This window comes from Antedon bifida, chromosome 9, assembly GCF_963402885.1.
Source record: "Antedon bifida chromosome 9, ecAntBifi1.1, whole genome shotgun sequence".
Taxonomy (NCBI): Eukaryota; Metazoa; Echinodermata; class Crinoidea; order Comatulida; family Antedonidae; genus Antedon; species Antedon bifida.
Window position 1 is genome coordinate 11,578,296 of NC_136234.1, and position 20,292 is coordinate 11,598,587.

The 20,292-nt window shown below is 33.0% G+C and overlaps 2 protein-coding genes across 2 annotated transcripts in view; one reads left to right on the plus strand and one right to left on the minus strand.

Moving 5' to 3' along the window:
* LOC144852740 (SRA stem-loop-interacting RNA-binding protein, mitochondrial-like) overlaps nt 1-20,292 on the plus strand; it is a 204,474-nt gene that overhangs the window by 82,487 nt on the left and 101,695 nt on the right. The window lies entirely within an intron of this gene.
* LOC144852742 (son of sevenless homolog 1-like) overlaps nt 1-20,292 on the minus strand; it is a 51,750-nt gene that overhangs the window by 17,827 nt on the left and 13,631 nt on the right. Inside the window, exons 2-12 of the mRNA XM_078710706.1 lie at nt 18,596-18,853; nt 17,202-17,285; nt 15,862-15,942; nt 11,720-11,926; nt 11,124-11,267; nt 10,280-10,390; nt 7,151-7,249; nt 4,233-4,283; nt 1,636-1,712; nt 760-922; nt 133-286 (exon numbers count right to left, since the gene is read on the minus strand). Of these exons, the coding sequence (XP_078566832.1) occupies nt 133-286; nt 760-922; nt 1,636-1,712; nt 4,233-4,283; nt 7,151-7,249; nt 10,280-10,390; nt 11,124-11,267; nt 11,720-11,926; nt 15,862-15,942; nt 17,202-17,285; nt 18,596-18,853 (1,429 nt within the window). The remainder of the gene's footprint in view (nt 1-132; nt 287-759; nt 923-1,635; nt 1,713-4,232; nt 4,284-7,150; nt 7,250-10,279; nt 10,391-11,123; nt 11,268-11,719; nt 11,927-15,861; nt 15,943-17,201; nt 17,286-18,595; nt 18,854-20,292) is intronic.

Sequence of the window (20,292 nt, forward strand, 5' to 3'; positions counted from 1 at the left end):
CTTTTTTTATATGATATAAAAATGCCTAAATGTATTATACATTTAAACATTAAGAAAAAACGTTCTGTAATGCCACTTTTTAAATAACTGCTATTTTACAATCTGCTTCAGCAGAATGGTAACTACACATACCTTCAGTGTCCTCTTTATCGACAACATTAATTTTCCTAATGACATAGCATTCTTTAAAACGATACTCTGCCGGTGTACTCGTCACAGACCTTCTTGTATTTAATTTCACACAAACCATCATCGCATCAAATAGATAAACATGTCTTTCCGTCATCTTGAAAGAAATAGATCAAGAATACAAAGTTGAGAATCTTTACTAAAACTTTACTTTACAGTACGACTCCTATTAAACGGACAGCTTCAGGACACAACAGCTTCCGCCTAAAAGGGTTGGCCGTAGTATTAAAACATATTTCCCCTCGTTTGTTTCACAGGAATGTGTGATAATTAATAGCAATGTCCACTGTATTTTCTTTTAAGGAATCACATGGTATATCACAAACCTGAATTTACTAGTGTTTATTCGCCAATGCCAACAATATTGTATTAAGAATAATAAGTGTATGCTTATGTCACAGGAAGATGTAAATGATGAACCAACTCCAAATGGATATCCAAATGGGTAGGGGTAGGTAGGGGTATATTATTTAGCAAAATATATTTAGCAAAATATATTTTTATGGATCTACATATCAACTTAAATAGTGCGAGAAAAATTTATTATGGTATATATAAATAATTACTTACCCTTTTGCCTACCCTCCCTAGATTCCCCTCCATAATAAATTCATTACAGACACTACATATGTCTTTGCCTTCAAACCCCTCAATGCTCTTTTGAATATTGTTCATCCTTTTTACACTTTCTTCCTTAGCTGCACTTCGCCTCTGTAGTCTCATAAACGAACCCCTGTTGTTAAAAAAAAAAGACATTGTTATTAGAAGAACACAAAAAGCAAAATTCATGGATTCTAATTGTACAAAATCTGAATCAAACACAAAATGAATCATGGACAGACTCATAACAACAATTTGTCAGCAAGAGTTTTCATACACACATAAACACACACGTTTGTTTTAGTAGCAAAATAAATCTACTAAATATACAGTATTACCCAAGTTAGTGTAAAAGAGCTTGAAAGATCAAGCACAATATAGAGTTAAAATAACTTTTCTTTTACTTTTATTTTAACTACTCTAGAATTTTTCAAAATTGTCGCTTCCAAGTAAATTATTATTTACAGAGACATTGATGTAGAACACAACCTCAATACAACTTAGTTAAGTTTTATTCCAGTTTTCACAAATATCAAAAGTTTGCAAACAAAAAGAAAGAACTTTCTCTTATTGCTTCTGCAACAGACCTAAGCTGGGAGAATTTGGGTAACAGAGCATTTTGGTAATGAAGAAGAACATCCCGTCCCTAACGCCCTCCTCCTCCCCAATCTTCACACTAATCAAAACACAGCATATGCATTAAGTGTGTGGTACCAAAACTGAAGAACGTTTCAATTTATGTAAATTAAGTAGTAACTTCTTTTTCAATCCGATTTTAAAAGAATGTCGTTAAATAAGTATTTCATATTTTCGAAAGAAATGACACAGTTGACAGTTGACACCTACCCTGATCGCCTCTTTGGTAAACCGCCAACACATATCCTCTCAAGTTCAGTTTGTACCGCCATTAGTGCCCCAGATGCCTGAAAACACAACATCAACATAAAATTTAAAAGATCAGAATCAATCAGGTCGCCATCAAACAAGTTAACATTCTGTTATCAAGTTTTGACAAACAACAAGTACATTTAACAAGCCAACCACGGACACCCTTTCCTTTCTCCTGCAATGTTCAGTTTTTACAAATATTCTTTGAAAAAGTGTTTTTTGGAAAGAATTTAGAACCATTTAATTTTTTTAGGTTCTATTTTTTAAGATTTACTCAATCAAAGGAATGAAATTTGTATAAAAAAATCCTTTCTACCGTATAAACTTTATGCGGTAGATAGTAGACTGATAAGCTTCAGTGACTGACCCCAAACTCTACAATTGGGTAGCCACAGAAGCTATCACAATATCAAAGACGTAATAATAATTAACTAGAGAGTCAGCTAAAAAAAACTTGTCATTGTCTCGGGACATACAACATTACCCAATCAAATGCACCAAGTCACGGCCTATTCGTCTCATGCACTGTTGTATAGATGACTCTCTAGTTAATTATTTAACTCAAATGAAAATCTGTTAAATGTTGTCTTTATAGCAGAAGTTAAAATCAGAGGTTAGCAAGGTGAAACAATATGATTAAAGTGCTAAACAAAAACAATTGAAAATTGTTGATTATGTAAGTTTTGCGTTGTTCAAATTCTCATTCTATAATACTTGTATGATTCAACTGTTCTCGTTGACAGCATTTAAAGGTTTTAGTTGCATAAGCTTTACCAGTGTGGTTTTGTTGCATAGTTCATCAAAACCTACCTAATTACATAAATATACCCTTAATAGGTAATATTTAGCATTAGTGCATCCTAATAATTTTAATAATGTTAATGTCTATATAGCATGTGGTAATTTTACCTCGTCTAATATTTAGCTAGCGCCATATAGCATAAATTACATTTTGGCTTAGAAATCTTGGTGCATAGTGTTATTAAATGACAGTTGATTAATTGAAAAGATACAAATTTGTCAACAAAAATCATGCAAGAACAAAATCAGCATTAAATAAAACATATTGTTGCAAAGGGGTGGTTATACCTACCGGTAGGCAATAACTCCCGACTAATATTTATACGATGAAGATTTAAAACGTTGCGTAAATTGACCATGCTATATATACCAAGTTTGTTTTCATCTCTTAAGATTAAACATGCGATGTATTTTTTGCTACTGTTAGTAGCATACAGTTTTATTCTAAGCAGGTTGATTATAGAATTATAAGGCATGGCTAGCAATTAACTTTAGGCATGTTTAGAATCAGAATCCGTTCAAACCCAAATAGTCTAATACCAAGCATTTAGGCATTTATTCCTATGGACTACTATTAGAAGTCATAATAAACAATATTAATCAATGGCCTAAAAAAAAGGTTTGCTTGCTGTTAAGTAAAGTACATTTTGAAAAGGAGGGACAATTTTCTTTCCCCACATTTTTTAAACTTTTAAGACATAGAAATTGAAGCTATTGAAAGTATAACAAAGTTTTGAAAATGGAAAAACATAATTATTTACAGTAGAACCGGATACAGGAGGATACATTTTGGACTTGACAGCAAACCGACACTTTTGTTTAGGTCTAAGTCCATAAACCATTATTAGTAATACTACATTAGTGCATATATTTAGGTGTAGCTATCAACAATATACATATTAGGACCTCTTCAGTTTATTAGATAATTACTTGATAATGACACATTAGTTATTTGTTATAAAGAAATATTATGTTAAATTCTAAAGCCATAGTACCTGGTTAATAATAGCCCCTTTATTAGCACCAGTACTGACTATGAAAAAATTGGCCAATTCGTGTTCAAACACCAAGCATATAATAAATGATAATGACAGTTGAAAATGAGGTAAACAAAAAGCATATTACAAATAATAGGTGATACAAACCACAGCATTCTAACATAAAGAAAAAATAGAAAACAGCAAGCACATACCAACATGCTAAAAATGCATACTTAAACAAATAAATACAGAATAAAAAATTATATATTTAAAAAAAAACAAAAAAAAAAAACACCAAGATAAAAAAGAGGGGACACGAAAAGCCTCAAAACACGGAGAGAGATTATTTTTTTTATGACAGACCCTGTAGTCTTAGGAAATGCTTTTAGTTGAATTTTTTGTTTTCCCCAGTTTATTTAAAAAGTCCGCAGGAAAATGAGGCAGTCCATTTGTGAAAACAAGAGTGAAGTGATATGAGTTAGCTATTAAACATGATTATTAATAATTGAGTTTTGTTAGTTTTCTTCAGATTTGTCACATTTCAGGTGTGTCAGACAATGGAATGAATTAGTGCACATAGGTTGAGTACTACACTCTATAAGAGGGTGGCCACAATCAGAGGACGTGCTGAATCCTAGGGCGACCGAAATTGCGCAACGTCAAACGTAATTTATCCACAATTGATTGCACCCCGACTGGAAGGGATCACCCTCAGATATTTGAGTGCAGTTTTAGGTGGGCCTAAGTAAGTTAAGGGTTGTCTGCATTTGGTACCTGTTTAAGGCTTTCTTTGTCTTCCTCGTTGGGAGAAGTTTTCAGCAACAACTGAAAGAGACGAAAGAAATGGTAAAAATACTACTACCACACATACAGGGATCTACCGTATAAATTTGAATCAATACCCATGGGGCATTTTGGAAGGTGGTTTATTCGAGGAAGATCGATAATCAGTTGGTGAATTCTTTCAAATAGTCTGCAGTTACATAAAATTGTCGTGATTTTAGTTGCTAGATATAAGATGAAATAAATGCCCGGGCATTTTGAAGAAAGAAGTTCTTTTAAGCGACAGGTTAATCCAGTAGAATGCTTAAATCAAGAAAAGGAATTTATTCAAATAAATACGGTATACAGTCCAACTTAAAGCACAGGACTACAAATAATATGGCACAGACGAATACTCGGGTGGTGTAAAATAATGGGCACATACTGTACGTTAAAAAAGGGTTAAAGGTCATGGCAGCAAAGTACATTTTCATGCATATTGTGACAACTTCTAAATTATTTTTCAGACTTTATTAATCTGGTATAAATAAGGTAAATTTGATGTTGTACGCAATAATAAAAAAATATGAATCAATTGTTAAAATGACATCACATTTTTATTGCAGGAAGCTAAACATGGTACTTGTTATTAAAATTCATACAGTAAATAAAAAAATATATTAAAATAAGAACAATTTTAATATCTTAATACTTCTACTTCTTCTCAAGCAGACATAGAACTGCAACTACCAATTTTAAACACAAATAGCATTGCATTTAAAAAAATGTATTCACTCCATTCTGTTCTCTTTCAATTGCTGGAAACAAAATCACTTTTTTTTTTAATGTAGAAAACACTAACAATATCTGTGACTATACGAAATTGGATTTAATAAATCAAATAAAATTTGGGAATTACCACTATAGGTTTGATATTGATGATACTGAGAAGTTAAACTTATTCATGATATTTTTTTGTAAACGACACCAGCAAACATTTGTAATCTGGTTTTCCATAAAAAAAATTCTTTCAGTATATGATAGAAAGCTTGTTTATAGTCTTACAAAGACTTGGATAAAGGGTATTAAACACTAAAAACTTTAAATGTATTTGCCAGTTGACTTCAAAACCAATAAAACGATTGATACATTAAGATGTGCCTGCGTTGATCTCGCGTCTACTGTAGTAGTAGCCTAGGGCTAGGTTAGGTGTATTCGCTTGTGTCAAAAAATTGAAATATAAAAAGGTAAGTACATTCAACACACTTCAATGTCTGTTAACTCTTCGTCTATTTCGTCTAACATCTCAAAATCGATTGGCTATACCAATGATGTTTCTTCATATACATAGCCTACTGTATTAATTAGGGAATTAATTGAGGCATAGTATATTGACACTGGCAGTGTCAAAGGGATTTTGAACTATTAACCCAGAAAACGCCCAAAAACATAAATAGCAATACATAACATAACAAAGTACACAGACAAAACAATACAATTAGTACTACTAAAATACACACTAGTTCTACAGACCAATGAAAAATAATGCAAATAAAATAAAACCATATGAAGAAAAAACACAAAAACAAAACAAACAAAAAAACATCCTCATATACTTCAAAGTTCCAAGTAGAATGTGTGAATTTAATATTTTTAAATTCTAGTAATTCAATATTCCATGTTATGATTAAAATAGGTTTCACTCAACATTCCTGATTAGACATTAAAGTTAACAACATTTTATTTGACTGTGTTACAGTAAAAAGTTTAAAAAGACATTTAGTAATCTACATTTAACTACTCTTCTGTTCTTGCAGTCTTTTATCATGTCCACAACATACTGAGCTTCGCATTGTCTACCTTGTAGTGCTAAAGTTGAGTGGTAGATGTAGTCATTTGAAGGGCTAGCCTTATAGACCTAAACCATTTCAGCTAAGTTTAAGTTGAGGTCAGAAAAATGGTTAAATATAAATGTGAATGAGGAGAAGAATAGCCTGTGTCTTGCAGCGTAACTTGGCCACATACTTTCATCTTCCCTAAGAGTCCTTTGTGTTGAGTAGTCAGTCACACGACAGGGGCCCAGATGGACCAGTACATTGGGGAAACCTCAACTCATCACGAACAATTTATACACTGGACCTCCAATTTTAAGTGCTTATCCAAGAAAATTTGCTCTGACCACCAGAACCATAGTTGAGAAGAACCTTGCCAATTTTATGGCTATGCTGTGGTGCCTTATCTGCTAGGCCACTCGATTGTAAATGCAATGATTCAAATGTTGAAAGTTACTTTTCAAACGGACTATTTCGGTCAAAATAATAAATAAAATATACATGACATATTAGGGAGCTTTCGATTTGCGATGACTGGGGACCGGTGAACAACCTAGGTCAGGTCAATCAATGAGTCGTCGGGCGTTGCCTGGACCTAGAAACCATTAAACCTATGTCGAGTGGAGGAGAGATTACACACATCCCAATATTCTCGCACAATGAATTAACATTTGGTCGTTGGTCAGTCCATATCGAAAGCTCCCTGTACCCTTTGAATGTTTTTCTCAAAACTGGAGATGAGAAGGTATTCCATTAGAGATGACACGATACAATGACAAATAATAGATTAATTTGGAAATTGAAAATTATCAGTGTATTGGTATTAATTAGTTCACTACATTGTAGTATTTTGTTAACTTGCATTCATCTTTGTCTATTAAAACCAGGTGTCATATTTTCAAAATAAAAACTAAATCTTGATTCTAAATATGTATATAATAAGCATCAGTATCGTAGTAAAAATTTGCATTTAACCAGACCAACAATAACATACGGACATCAAAAGAATAATCTACAAAAGTAACAAACAAAATTTACTCTTAAAAAAAAATCACAATAAAAGTAAAATCATGCATATAGAATTATTTAGAGGCATACCTTTAATGTATCAAAGTAATGATAACAGTGATAGATTGGTTCCAGTAGCAGCTTAGGTAACACATATGCTACAGCATCTTTGAAACCATGGTTGATTGTCTGGAAGAACATAAATTTAGATAATTATATTGACAAAATATCAGAAGTTCCAACTCACAATTTCGGAAGGTTTACAAATTGTTAACGAACGTGTTTTAACAGATTTTAAATTCATCACAAAAAAATATTTTACAGTTAAATGTTTCCTGTAACTTTCTTGAGCTACCAATACAAATACCTGGAAATAGTTTTCATTTTTAATACTTTTAATATTCTCTAAACCCCACCTAGTATTTACAGCGACGCATGTAAATCCTGACTTTAAGGTCAGTAAAAATTGGTTCCCACTAGGACGCAACACAAGGAAGTAAGCACAACACAAGCGAGTTGACCAATCACAGTTTGACCATTTCAATAATCCATCGCTTGTGATTGTCGACTGCTACACACATTATTTATATTGAAAAAAACATCAAAAGTACTGTGATACAACCATATCAACTCTTGATTATACTAATAATATTGTTCACGTATTGAGTAAAGTAATGCTATGAAATAACTCATTATTGAAACAATTTGAGAAAATCATTGTTTTTAAAATAATAATGCCCACACATTGCGACACATGTCTTTATGATAGACTAATTATAAGCCCACATTGTAAACAGAATGCTACAACCTACTCATAATCAATAAAATATTCATAAATTAATGTGACTCATAAACTTGATTAATAGATTGTCAACAACCATGAGATATACTTTACAAGTACAGTAGAACTGCCCTTGAGTTTAAAAAAAAAAGGGTTTTCCTCTTGGGTAGGTTATCAGAGGTATGGAATGCAACCGTTCATGCTTGTGTATCTCCTGAATACAAAAAAACATGGTCCATTCCCAGAAAAACGTTACAGCTTACCAGAGGTTTGACAATAGACCAACATGAGCAAGTAAAATGGCTGAGCGGTTAACCCAGGGAAGCCATTTACCCTACCTAAAGAACAATATCGGCATGGGTTCAAGGCAGACTCGCACTTAGCTCTATAATAATAATAACTTTATTTAAAAACGGATGTTTTTGACCGTTACTTTATACTATAAAACTATTTACACAAGTTATCATTCACAGTACATGATTAAAAAACCATACAAAAAAACAAAAAGAGACACAACTGATACAATTTTGTTAAAAAAAAAGAAAAAAAAGTGGTGGTCTTCTGGAATAAAGACTACAGTATAAACATAATAAACAGTGTACACAGTTTGCCTGTGAATCAGAAAACATATTTTTGTTAAACCACAGTGAATTGTTTATAAAATAATTATATTGTTATAATTGCAATGAAATAATGTCTTGGTAAATTATCTAGAACATTTTTGTATACGATGATCCTTTAGAATATACTTGCAAACTCAGGTGTGAATGCGTAACTAGCATGGCCGATTGCAGCCGCCATATTGTGTGGTCCCCTCTCTATGAAGAATCACTTTTTGAACTGTGATAAATGGAGTTGATGATCTAGTACTTATAGTATATCTATACTACAGTAGTATAAAAAGTGTCAAAGGTTTTTGTTATAAATTGAACATGATAGCAAATCTAGTTCAAAGATGACTATTGAAGTGTTGCATTTCACACCAATATGATTTCTGTTGATGAGTCAAACAAAGGTGGGTGTCAAGTTTGATGCAATTATTATCATGATTCGGAGGCCACAATAAGGAAAAACACAGACAATTTCTATTAATTCTTTGATATTGTCGATAAATTAGTAAACTTTATTCTATCATATATTTTGGTGTACAAGGTGCACCTGTGTATAGGACTAGGACAGAGACTGAAATATTAGTATTTTTTTATGTAGTCAATGTAAAGACGCACTTATTTCTAGCCTGAAATTTAAACATTTTACAATCAAAACAATTGTATTTTAATAATAAAACAATGATATTTCAGACCTATTTATTAGAATCAAGATATGATATGATTTTGTTTGTCCTTTATTACATTGTAATCAGTCTCTACTTCAAGGGAACGTTCCATGAAAAGGGAAATCCCCACATTTCTTCAGTTACGATGCACTGTGTGGTAAGGCTAGCCTACGTCTATTTAAGTTACTTTAATTGGATTGTCCTAAAGGAGCAGAGGGTGGGTTTGTACATAGATAGTAGCTATTTTCGCTGTTGTATAATTTAAGTCTCTCCACCCTCTATTAAAAAATTGTTGCCTCCTTTGTATACTTTCTTTTATTCCAATTCCAGGCAGTTCATGGCTCACTTGCACTGAGCAATTTATTTGTGGCAGTTTAATACTTCATGGTTTTGATTTAGCTTTTAGCCTATTTTATATCTCCATTGACATTCAGCCACTGATATCCACAGCATTGTCATTTTTTATTTATATACTGTACTACTATACATACAGGTGCACTTTCAAAATTTCAGAAAAACATCTATGTCCTGAAGTGCAATTATTTCTTTAAGTTGGTTCACACTAGGACGTAAGGGTATGTGCACGATACGTAATTTGACCCATATAAGTGGTAGTTCAGATGATCCGTCAGCTTTGGACATGCTTTGCAGAAAAAAATTACAGCCTTGTTCCGATATAATCACTACCGATGCATGTCAGCGACAGTAGCAATTACAATGAAAGTGCGATCATTTCTTTAAGCTTGGTTCACACTAAAATGCAAGGGTGTATGCACAAACTAATTTGACCAATCACTAAGCTACTGTTCAGATGATCTATCAATTGGGTTATCTAGTGAAGTTTTTTTTTAAAGGGTTTAACAATAACAATAACCTAGGAATAAAATGCTCAATTGTTTTCCAGAATCTTCTGCGGTATCTTTTTTTGACATTCTTCTTTACTACAGTAGCAAAGCAGAGTTTAGTGTACTTTATACATTGTTCCTTCCAGTTTGAGATTTTTTAGATTGCAAATGCGTCCTTCAAAGTACTTTAAGGACAGATGATAATATTTTTTCAATGATACTCGTATTCATATTCTTTCTTTATTCATCAATCAATATTGCTATTATTATTTGTTAAATAATATCATTGAGGTAAACGACCTGAACATTATACTTACTTCAAAGTACATTAGCATGTGTGGTTTTGCCAGCAACCGGCTTAATGTTTCTCTACACTCTTTGCTCATAATATCCCTAGCATAAGATGAGTAAACCTCAAACTCAGCAGCCTGTAATGGAAAAATAAGTATAAAAATGTATGAAGTTCAAAGAATTGAAACAGTCACCAAGCTTAATTGTGCTGGGAGGAGGTGGGCAGGGACACCCACATTCAAATTCTTCTACCCACCATAAAACTAATTCCAAGGACTTCCATCAAGCCTAATTTCAGCGCCCACGAAGGAAAGTTTTTAATACCTGAACATACTTGTTAAAATAAGAAAGTTTATTTATAATGAAAAGTCTTTGCAAAGTGCATAGGACCTAACACAAATTACATCAATAATGAGAGAAGAGTACAGTTTTCTGCAAAGGTGTGAGTAGTGTCTGGGCAAAAGGTCAATTGCAAAAACCACTGTTAACATGGATTTGCTGCAAAAGGATACAGGCTAACACTGTAAATACGAAAATGTATGTAGGATAGGAAGAGATGGAGATCCATCATCGGAGTTTGTGCTGCTAGATCTTCTTCATCTTCATTTTCGAAAGTTCCACAATTAATTACAAAACTAGCAGGCCTACTTTAAGAAGTATGTGTGACATTGGCTGTGTGTAGTACACCGAGGTAACCACCTACTTGTCTCGAAAGATTTACGGGGTTCTTACAGTAGACTGGACCAACAGCTTATAGAAGACTTGTTCTACCACCAGAACCATGGAGTTATTGAGCCTCAACCCTTGCCGATATTATGGCTACATATTACAGTTCATATAAATAGTTAGATACTGGACAGTTTACACTACCTCTGCTAATTCTTCAAAGCAGTCGCCGATGGATGGGTTAGGGTTGTTTTCATCAACCATTTCCAATGCATCTTCTAAGTATCCTAATAATGTCATTGAACATTCATGAACATCAAGTATGTTGGCAAAAATTGCTTCAACTTCCTACAAAGATTAAATAGAAGATTAAATAGATTAACATGTTTTAGTCATAAAAAAAAATAGTATTAATAATTATAATATATAATTTGACTAAGGATTAAGGATAGGAGACCATATTTCTAGCAGAATGGGTAGTGTTTAGCTTCCCTTTGAAAAAAGAGGGTTCAAAACCCATCATAGTCATTTTTGTCTTTATAATATTAAGAGTGATAACTTTGGGTTAGTTATATTCAGGGTATAGGTAAGCTATTTTTGCATATTAGGAAAAAAATAATGAGACCTGACCATCCAATGCGATTGTTTGGATTGTCATATCATTCATAAGCAGGTTTTCACATGGATCAAAACATGTTCAATCGAGAAGAGGGCACCAATGTGTCACGCAAGAAAAACATCTGTTTAATGCTAAAATTTGAAATTATTATATTATTATTATTATTTGAAATTATACAAACCTCTTTAGCCACCTTAGATTCCTTGCTTATAAAACCTCGAAAAACCTTTATTATAAGATTGAGGTCTCGGATATATTGCGTTTCTTCAAGCACCAAGTCTTTTACAATTTCATCATAGGTAGACGAATCACAGCGCACTGGTGTTTCATCCTCCAATGTAGATACCGAGAGTTCTTCTTCATCATGATGAAACATATCCATCAAAACCTAAAAGATTTTAAAACAAAACTTGTTTACTATCTTTGATGTCAAAATAATAAAATAATAAATGCCTGGAATATGCTTGCTTATTTATGTTTTAAGGATCCTAATGTCATTGCTTCAACCCTTGGATGGGACATTTAGCTGTCCTGTGTAAAGAATTTCTTTTTTAATTGCTGGCCAATATATTTCATTTTTTGAATTAATTCTTCCATTAAAAACAATGAGAAATTAAAATACTGTTATTATTTGGATGTTTACTTGTTCAATGTCTCGATAGAGTAATATCTGTTTTTTTAAGGCAGGGTAAACTTAACGGAATGTGACGGGTGTTGGTGAAAGAAGACGATGTGAAAAAAGAATAAAACATCAAATATATTGATGGCAAGAATAGCCAAATAAGGACAGTTTGCATCTTTGGCTATTTCGTTATTAGAATTGTCATTTTTTAGATGTTTTTTCCTGTAGGGTTTATTTTGCAGTTGCGGTGTTATGTCTCACTTCCTGTACTTCAATAAGCAGCGTTTAACACAAAACATTTAGAAATACAGCATCGATACATACAGTACACATGATTATTGTTGTATACCAAATACTTCATTTCATAACTGAACATAGCATTCTACACTGCCAGTTTCATTGTATTGTGTAAAATATGTTTGTGCAACTACTATTTCCCAATAAAAATGGTTTTCAGTAATTAATACTACAGAATATAATGTTATCATTTTCAGTAATTAGCAAATGACCATGGGTTGTTGAAATTTATTTTTAAGTATACATCAAATATGCTACAATAATTGTGGAAAAAGATTGTTATCCTAATCCATGTCAGTTTAGATACTGTACATTCAAATGTGGCATCAATACAATGATACTACATGCATTGATAATCCATGACAATCCTGTAAAAGGCATGATATTTCATCCATCAATACAGTAAGAGGTACATTTTGCAACCTATGGCATCAATTTCAATACTGTAAGCAGCAGAGTATTCCACAATCCACATAGCATCAATGCCAATACCGCTAAAGTCATGGCATCCCACAATTCATAGCATTAATGCCAATACTGCTAGAGTCATGGCATCCCACAATCCATACCATCAATGCCAATACCGCTAGAGTCATGGTATTCCACAATCCATAGCATCAATGCCAATACCGCTAGAGTCATGGCATCCCACAATCCATAGCATCAATGCCAATACCGCTAGAGTCATGGCATCTAACAATCCATAGCATCAATGCCAATACCGCTAAAGTCATGGCATCCCACAATCCATAGCATCAATGCCAATACCGCTAGAGTCATGGCATCTAACAATCCATAGCATCAATTCCAATACCGCTAAAGTCATGGCATCCCACAATCCATAGCATCAATGCCAATACCGCTAGAGTCATGGTATTCCACAATCCATAGCATCAATGCCAATACCGCTAGAGTCATGGCATCCCACAATCCATAGCATCAATGCCAATACCGCTAAAGTCATGGCATCCCACAATCCATAGCATCAATGCCAATACCGGTAGAGTCATGTCATCCCACAATCCATAGCATCAATGCCAATACCGCTAGAGTCATGTCATTCCACAATCCATAGCATCAATGCCAATACCGCAAAAGTCATGGCATCCCACAATCCATAGCATCAATGCCAATACCGCTAGAGTCATGGTATCAGCTAACAATCCATAGCATCAATGCCATATACTGCAAGAGGCATGGTATTCCACAATCCACATGGCATCAATGCCAATACCGCTAGAGTCATGGCATCCCACAATCCATAGCATCAATGCCATATACTGCAAGAGGCATGGTATTCCACAATCCACATGGCATCAATGTCAATACTGGTACTCCACAAAACATAAATGAGGCATAGTGTTAAACAATTCAATGGCAGCACTGTCCACACCATTAGACATGGTATGGAAACCTTCACTCACATTAACAAGGTATTTAAAGTTAAAAAACAATAGGCAATTATCTTAAATGTTTTTAATTTCTTAAAAACTGTAAATCTCAAATACTGTATTCTAGTATGTTAAAGATAATAATACAGTCATAGTTTTATTTAAATCAATGTTTAAAACTAAAACTAGAAAGAAGTTAATACATATTTATGAATTTTAAAAGTTAATCAACACATTTCTTCTAACTACTAATAATATTTTTCTATTGCTTTGTTTGTAAAGTCACACTGTCAACAACTGATAAAGCAAAACTGATTCATCACATTGTTTCCAACATACTGTATCTACAGTATTAAAAACTTGACTCTATTTATTTAAAAAAATTTAATTTTAGAATTTATAATATTTACTGAAAATTTAGACTTAATAGAATACAATCACAAAAACTATCGTAATCGTGTGATCTACAATTCTATTCAATAAGAAAAAGATCACAGAAAAATATTTTCAACATGCAACCCAAAAGTGCATCCCAGTATGCAAACCAACCTGCGTGTCTGAGAAAGCAACCCATCCTCCATTGACCCATCTTAAGGTAACCTCCACATCAAACGTAATCACTGGCTGGTAGTAGCCATTTGGCCCAATGTCCTGGCTATAAGGATAATTTAAGCTAACACAGGTTTCTTGCACACTTTCCATTCCGATTCAATCTGTCCCGATGCTAAGTTCAGCCCTGACTAACTTGGCAATAACTTAGAAAACTTGACGCTGCAATATTGTATGTAACTCCTGAAGTCATTTCCTGCCACGGTTAATTGTCAAGTTCCTTTTCGCTCTCTAAATTTGTATCAAAGTCCCTAGTCTGTCATCACGTTTATTTGGATCAATTTCCAAAACTAACCAAGCTGTTAGTTCCCATCACTCACGCGGATACACAAACAACATGTAACAAGTTGTTTTACTTGTTTAATACTGGACTTTTCTTTTAAGTACCGTATGCTTGTTTGTATTTGTTGTACTGTAGAAAGATGACCAAGGTTTTTAAAATTTAATCAGCATAACAGTTGAAAGCCTGGACAAAACAGTAACTTGTATTTAAAGCAAAATTGTACTTGATATACTGTAAAAAAGTCTCGATTTACAAATTTAACATAATTGATGATACTAAATTTAGGGGCGTGGAAATGATTTTTGTGGTGGAGGAGGGCAAAGTGGTAAGATGCAAGCAATGAGCAATAATCATGTCTTGATCTGGGCCTCCATGGTTAAATAAAGTTGAATCAAAATTGTTATGATTGTACTATTTTGTTATGAAACCTAGGTAGAAACACTATTTACAATTAGGAAAAGATTAACCTCTAATATAAAATTAACAAATTAATTAGGTTTCCTACTAAATGTTGTCTTATTATTGAATTACCTAAAAAAATCTAATAAAATGTTAATCTTAAAAGTTCAGAACTACAATAGTGAATGACTAATAAATTGGCTATCTGAAGATAGAAAAAAAGGATTATAACAAAGGAAAAATCCATTTAGAAAATAGGATAAAAAGTTAATAACAGTTTTATTGCTGTGGCTAACTTCTATTAAGGATCATGCATAATACAGAATAGTAACCACAATATATCTCCACATAAAATTGAAAGGGGTATTTTTTTTTCCAAGTAAAATAAAGTATTTAGTCTCACCATATGAATTATATTGAAGGTTTTTTTATATTTTTTTTATTAATCTCTAAATAAAGATAGACGGAGATTACATTTTTACTTCCTATACGCAACTTTGAAATCTACTTTTAGTTCACACATTTTAAATTAGAAAACATATTATTTTGGGAAAATTTACATTTAGACAGTACTGTAGGGCTATCTTTTTGTCTGATTTGATTGAATTTCCAATTCCATTCTTACTATCAAAAATGATCCTGTAGGCCAGGCTGTAAGATGTGTTAATGTACACTGTTTTAGTGTACCAACAAACAAGCTAGGCACATTGGCTATAACTTACCTTATCTGCGTACATGGCCACTTTAACATCTTGGTCTGTGATATCCAGACGCCTAATGTTTTTTACATAATTCCCAGTAAGCTGTAAGAAAATAATATGACATAGTAAATTAACAATCATTTTTTTTACCTTTTTGATCAGTATATAGTAGGCTACCTCCCGATGCATATTTGTCTTAATGCACTTTTATGTCTAACTTAAAAATTTTATAAATTAAAAAAAAAAAGCGTAAATAAATATTATAAACATCAGGTTGATTCAAAAAAATATTTATATATATAAGTTCTTTTATAATAGTTGGGGACATCTTTCATCTGCAAATAAATAAATTATCTTGCATGGTAATATTTCAATAGATCCAGGAGCATTATTTTTTTTTCTACAAAGGACCATTTTAACATTGTTCATTCAACAAACCTAGAATGAGGCACAGACACATTGAACAAAGCATTTCACTATTTGACAGTTTATTGGAAAGAAGAATGGGAACAAAAAGGAATAGTGAATGGCCTATGCCTGCATGACATAATTGAATCTTATGCAACAAAAGGTCAAATAAAAGTTGTCAAAGCCACATGGCAGCAACCCAATGCTCTCTTTGTTAGACACCAATTCAGGCATAAAAGATAAACAAAGAAAATCCCATACACTTGATTTAAAGTTAAATGTACTGTAGAACAAAAAAAGTCTGATTTCAAATTAAATAATTAATACTAATTTAATAATTCTTTTTTATTCATAATTTCCCATAATATGAAATAATTTGCAGGAATTAATTAATGAATCAATTTCCACAGCAATTTTAATTAGAATAGAAGGAGCTTTGAATGATGCATATTGTTAAGTATTTCCTATTATAACTGATTGGGTATTGTTACTTTGTTTTAATTTTTAATTCTATCTTGACAATTCAGAAAGGATGGGTTCCAAAACATAGATCTTGTTTGTTTTTTTTCATTTCTTTTTTTTAATGATAAATAATAATTGATGATGGTACTGCTACGATGCTGAATTGTTTGAAAAAATAAACAAAACATATGACTTTTTCATTTTTTATTCAATCTTGAAATAAAAATTAGAAAGATCTCCCTTTAAATTTGTTTGAAATTTTTTTTAAAAGTTAACTTGACTTAAATAGGCTACTTTGGTCTAGTTTAGTATTTTGTCTTGTAAATGCACAGAGGGGAACCAAAAGTGAATTCTGCTCACCATACCATAAGTTATTAAAAAGCCTGTTCTTTCTCTTATGGTGAAATGAAGAATACTGAAACTGAAAGATTATTATTGATTGATATATTATTGATAAGTATTGATTATTAATTGATTAATAATTATATTACCTTCAAGATATCAGCTGCTATGTATTCTAAAATTGCAATTATGTACAAAGTCACTTGCTGGTCTATTTTATATCCAAGCGTTTCCTAAAATAAAAATAACATTTCATTTTATGTCTCAAAGCTTAAAATGTCAAAATAAAATTGATTTGGTTTATGTTTAAATGACATTCTCAAAATAATAGTTAAAAATTCCCCCGTGGTGTTAGGATGCCATTTACCCAGTTATCGCTGAGCAACATTTAACTGCAATGCAAAATAATTGACCTCCGTTGACCTTGAGTTATCTAATGAATTGTCTGAGCATATATTTAGTTATTTATATATTTTGGGTAATGAACCTTTTTCCATGAAAAACTACCAAAAAAAATTATATAATTGTACCGAAATATTGACTTTTGAAATGTTTACTGTGCATTGGTTAGCAACTAAATGAAATAGGAATTTGTATTAAATCCTAATGTTATCTCTTTCTTTGATTTTTTTAAATTTTACTGTATTGGCAAAACATTTCAGAATTTTGTAAGAAGTCAAAAACCTTTTTAATGGTCTAAAAATTGTACATTTCTAAGAACCGCCACCTACATCATGTTCTGCCAATGTCTTGTAGGCGTCTTCATTGATTATTATGTACCATACTATATGGAAAATATCCTACATAAAACCACATTATGACCAACAAAATCACTTCTTTGATTTGATTTTACTTGTGAGCATTATCGTGTTCATCTGCCACAAAATCAATATCTGACATAATCCGATTTTAACAACAGATTTTGTTTATGAAGAAGTAAATGAATTGGAAAGCAATGTTGATCGAACCAAGCAATATTGAATACTCATTGTTTAAGAATCGCATTTTTACTTGGGAAATCGTAGTTGTGTCATTCAGTGGCATAACACAGGGAGCAAAAGCCCCTGGTTTAGCACTCTTAATGGCCTGCCAGCACTGGGTATAGTTGCATTGGTGCTGCTCAATGCTCTGGGGGCCCTTAAGCTCTGGGGCTCCTGGGTTTAGCCAGTGAGTACTCATACAGTACAGTATGCCACTGGTTTCATAATTTTGAAATGCATTTTATTTAATTATTTAATTTTACAAAATTGAAAAGTATAATTACTAGAGCTTTGTTTGTAAAATAAAGTTATAATTAACGTCCAGCAATTTTTTAATGATGTCACAAAAGCTTGTTAAAATTTGAATCATTATTTTCAATATTTATATTATACAATTTCTTTGTCAATGTCCTTGCTCTCTGCATTTTGCAAAGTTTTTGTTTAGTTTGTGATGGATTAAATTTGTTGGCCACTTAGGGTACTTAAACCAGGGCCTCAGGTCTTTGTGTTGTACACCACCGGTTCTACAGATATATCAATAACATTAAAGAAAACCACACTACCTTAAGTTGTGTATGTGTCCTGTCAAGTGGTGCTAAAACTGTAGATTTTTTCTTTCCCTTTTCAATTGCTATATTTGCCTCTTCTATTGCCCATTTATCAATTGGGTTTGGAAAAGTCTTCTGAATGTGTTCATTTACTTCCAGTACATTGTGTGGTTCATTAGCCAGAAGTATAGTCAATAACTTGATGACTAAGGACTCAACATAAACCAATGCATCATTTGTTATATCCAAAGATATATGCACTTGTTTTTGGACCTAAAATTAAAAAGAAAAATATATTAAAAAGGGAAGCCAAAGAGTTATTAACTAACATTTTAATATGTTGTAATGGTGCTTGCTGCAATCCTTTTATAGCTATTTATGCGTAATGGTGCTTGGTACAATCTATTGAGTACACCAGAACACTGTATGCGTGATGCTGCTTACTGTAGGTATGCGTAACTGCTGCTTGGTACAATCTATTGAGTATACTGAACACTGTATGCGTGATGGTGTTTAGGTACATGCGCAATGGTGTTTGGTACAATCTATTGAGTACACCAGAACACTGTATGCGTAATGGTGCTTGATACAACCTATTGAGTACACCAGAACACTGAATGCGCAATGGTGCTTGGTACAACCTATTGAGTACACCAGAACACTGAATGCACAATGGTGTTTGGTACAATCTATTGAGTACACCAGAACACTGTATGCGTAATGGTGCTTGATACAACCTATTGAGTACACTAGAACACTGAATGCGCAATGGTGCTTGGTACAACCTATTGAGTACACCAGAACACTGAATACGCAATGGTGCTTGATACAACCTATTGAGTACACCAGAACACTGAATGCGCAATGGTGCTTGATACAACCTATTGAGTACACCAGAACACTGAATACGCAATGGTGCTTGGTACAACCTATTGAGTACACCAGAACACTGAATGCGCAATGATGCTTGGTACAACCTATTGAGTACACCAGAACACTGAATGCGCAATGATGCTTGGTACAACCTATTGAGTACACCAGAACACTGAATGCGCAATGGTGCTTGATACAACCTATTGAGTACACCAGAACACTGAATGCGCAATGGTGCTTGGTACAACCTATTGAGTACACCAGAACACTGAATGCGCAATGGTGCTTGGTACAACCTATTGAGTACACCAGAACACTGAATGCGCAATGGTGCTTGGTACAACCTATTGAGTACACCAGAACACTGAATGCGCAATGGTGCTTGGTACAACCTATTGAGTACACCAGAACACTGTATGCTTGATGGTGCTTGGTACAAGACAACCTACAGTATCCCAGAAGACTATGCACAGTGGTGCTTGATACAAATTTGAGCGCAGAAACACCTGTATGCACAATGGTGTTTTGTACAATCTATTGAGTATACCAGAACACTGTATGCGTGATGGTGTTAAATAGTAAAACCTATCCCAGAAGACTATGCACAGTGGTGCTTGATACAAATTTGAGCGCAGAAACACCGGTATGCACAATGGTGTTTTGTACAATCTATTGAGTATACCAGAACACTGTATGCATGATGGTGCTTAGTAAAACCTAGTTTTTTTAGTAAATCCCAGAAGACTATAAACAGTGGTGCTCAAACAAATCATTTTTTTTAAATCAGGCACTACATTTATATTAAAGTTTTTAAATAAAGGTGGAACTGCTTATTGACA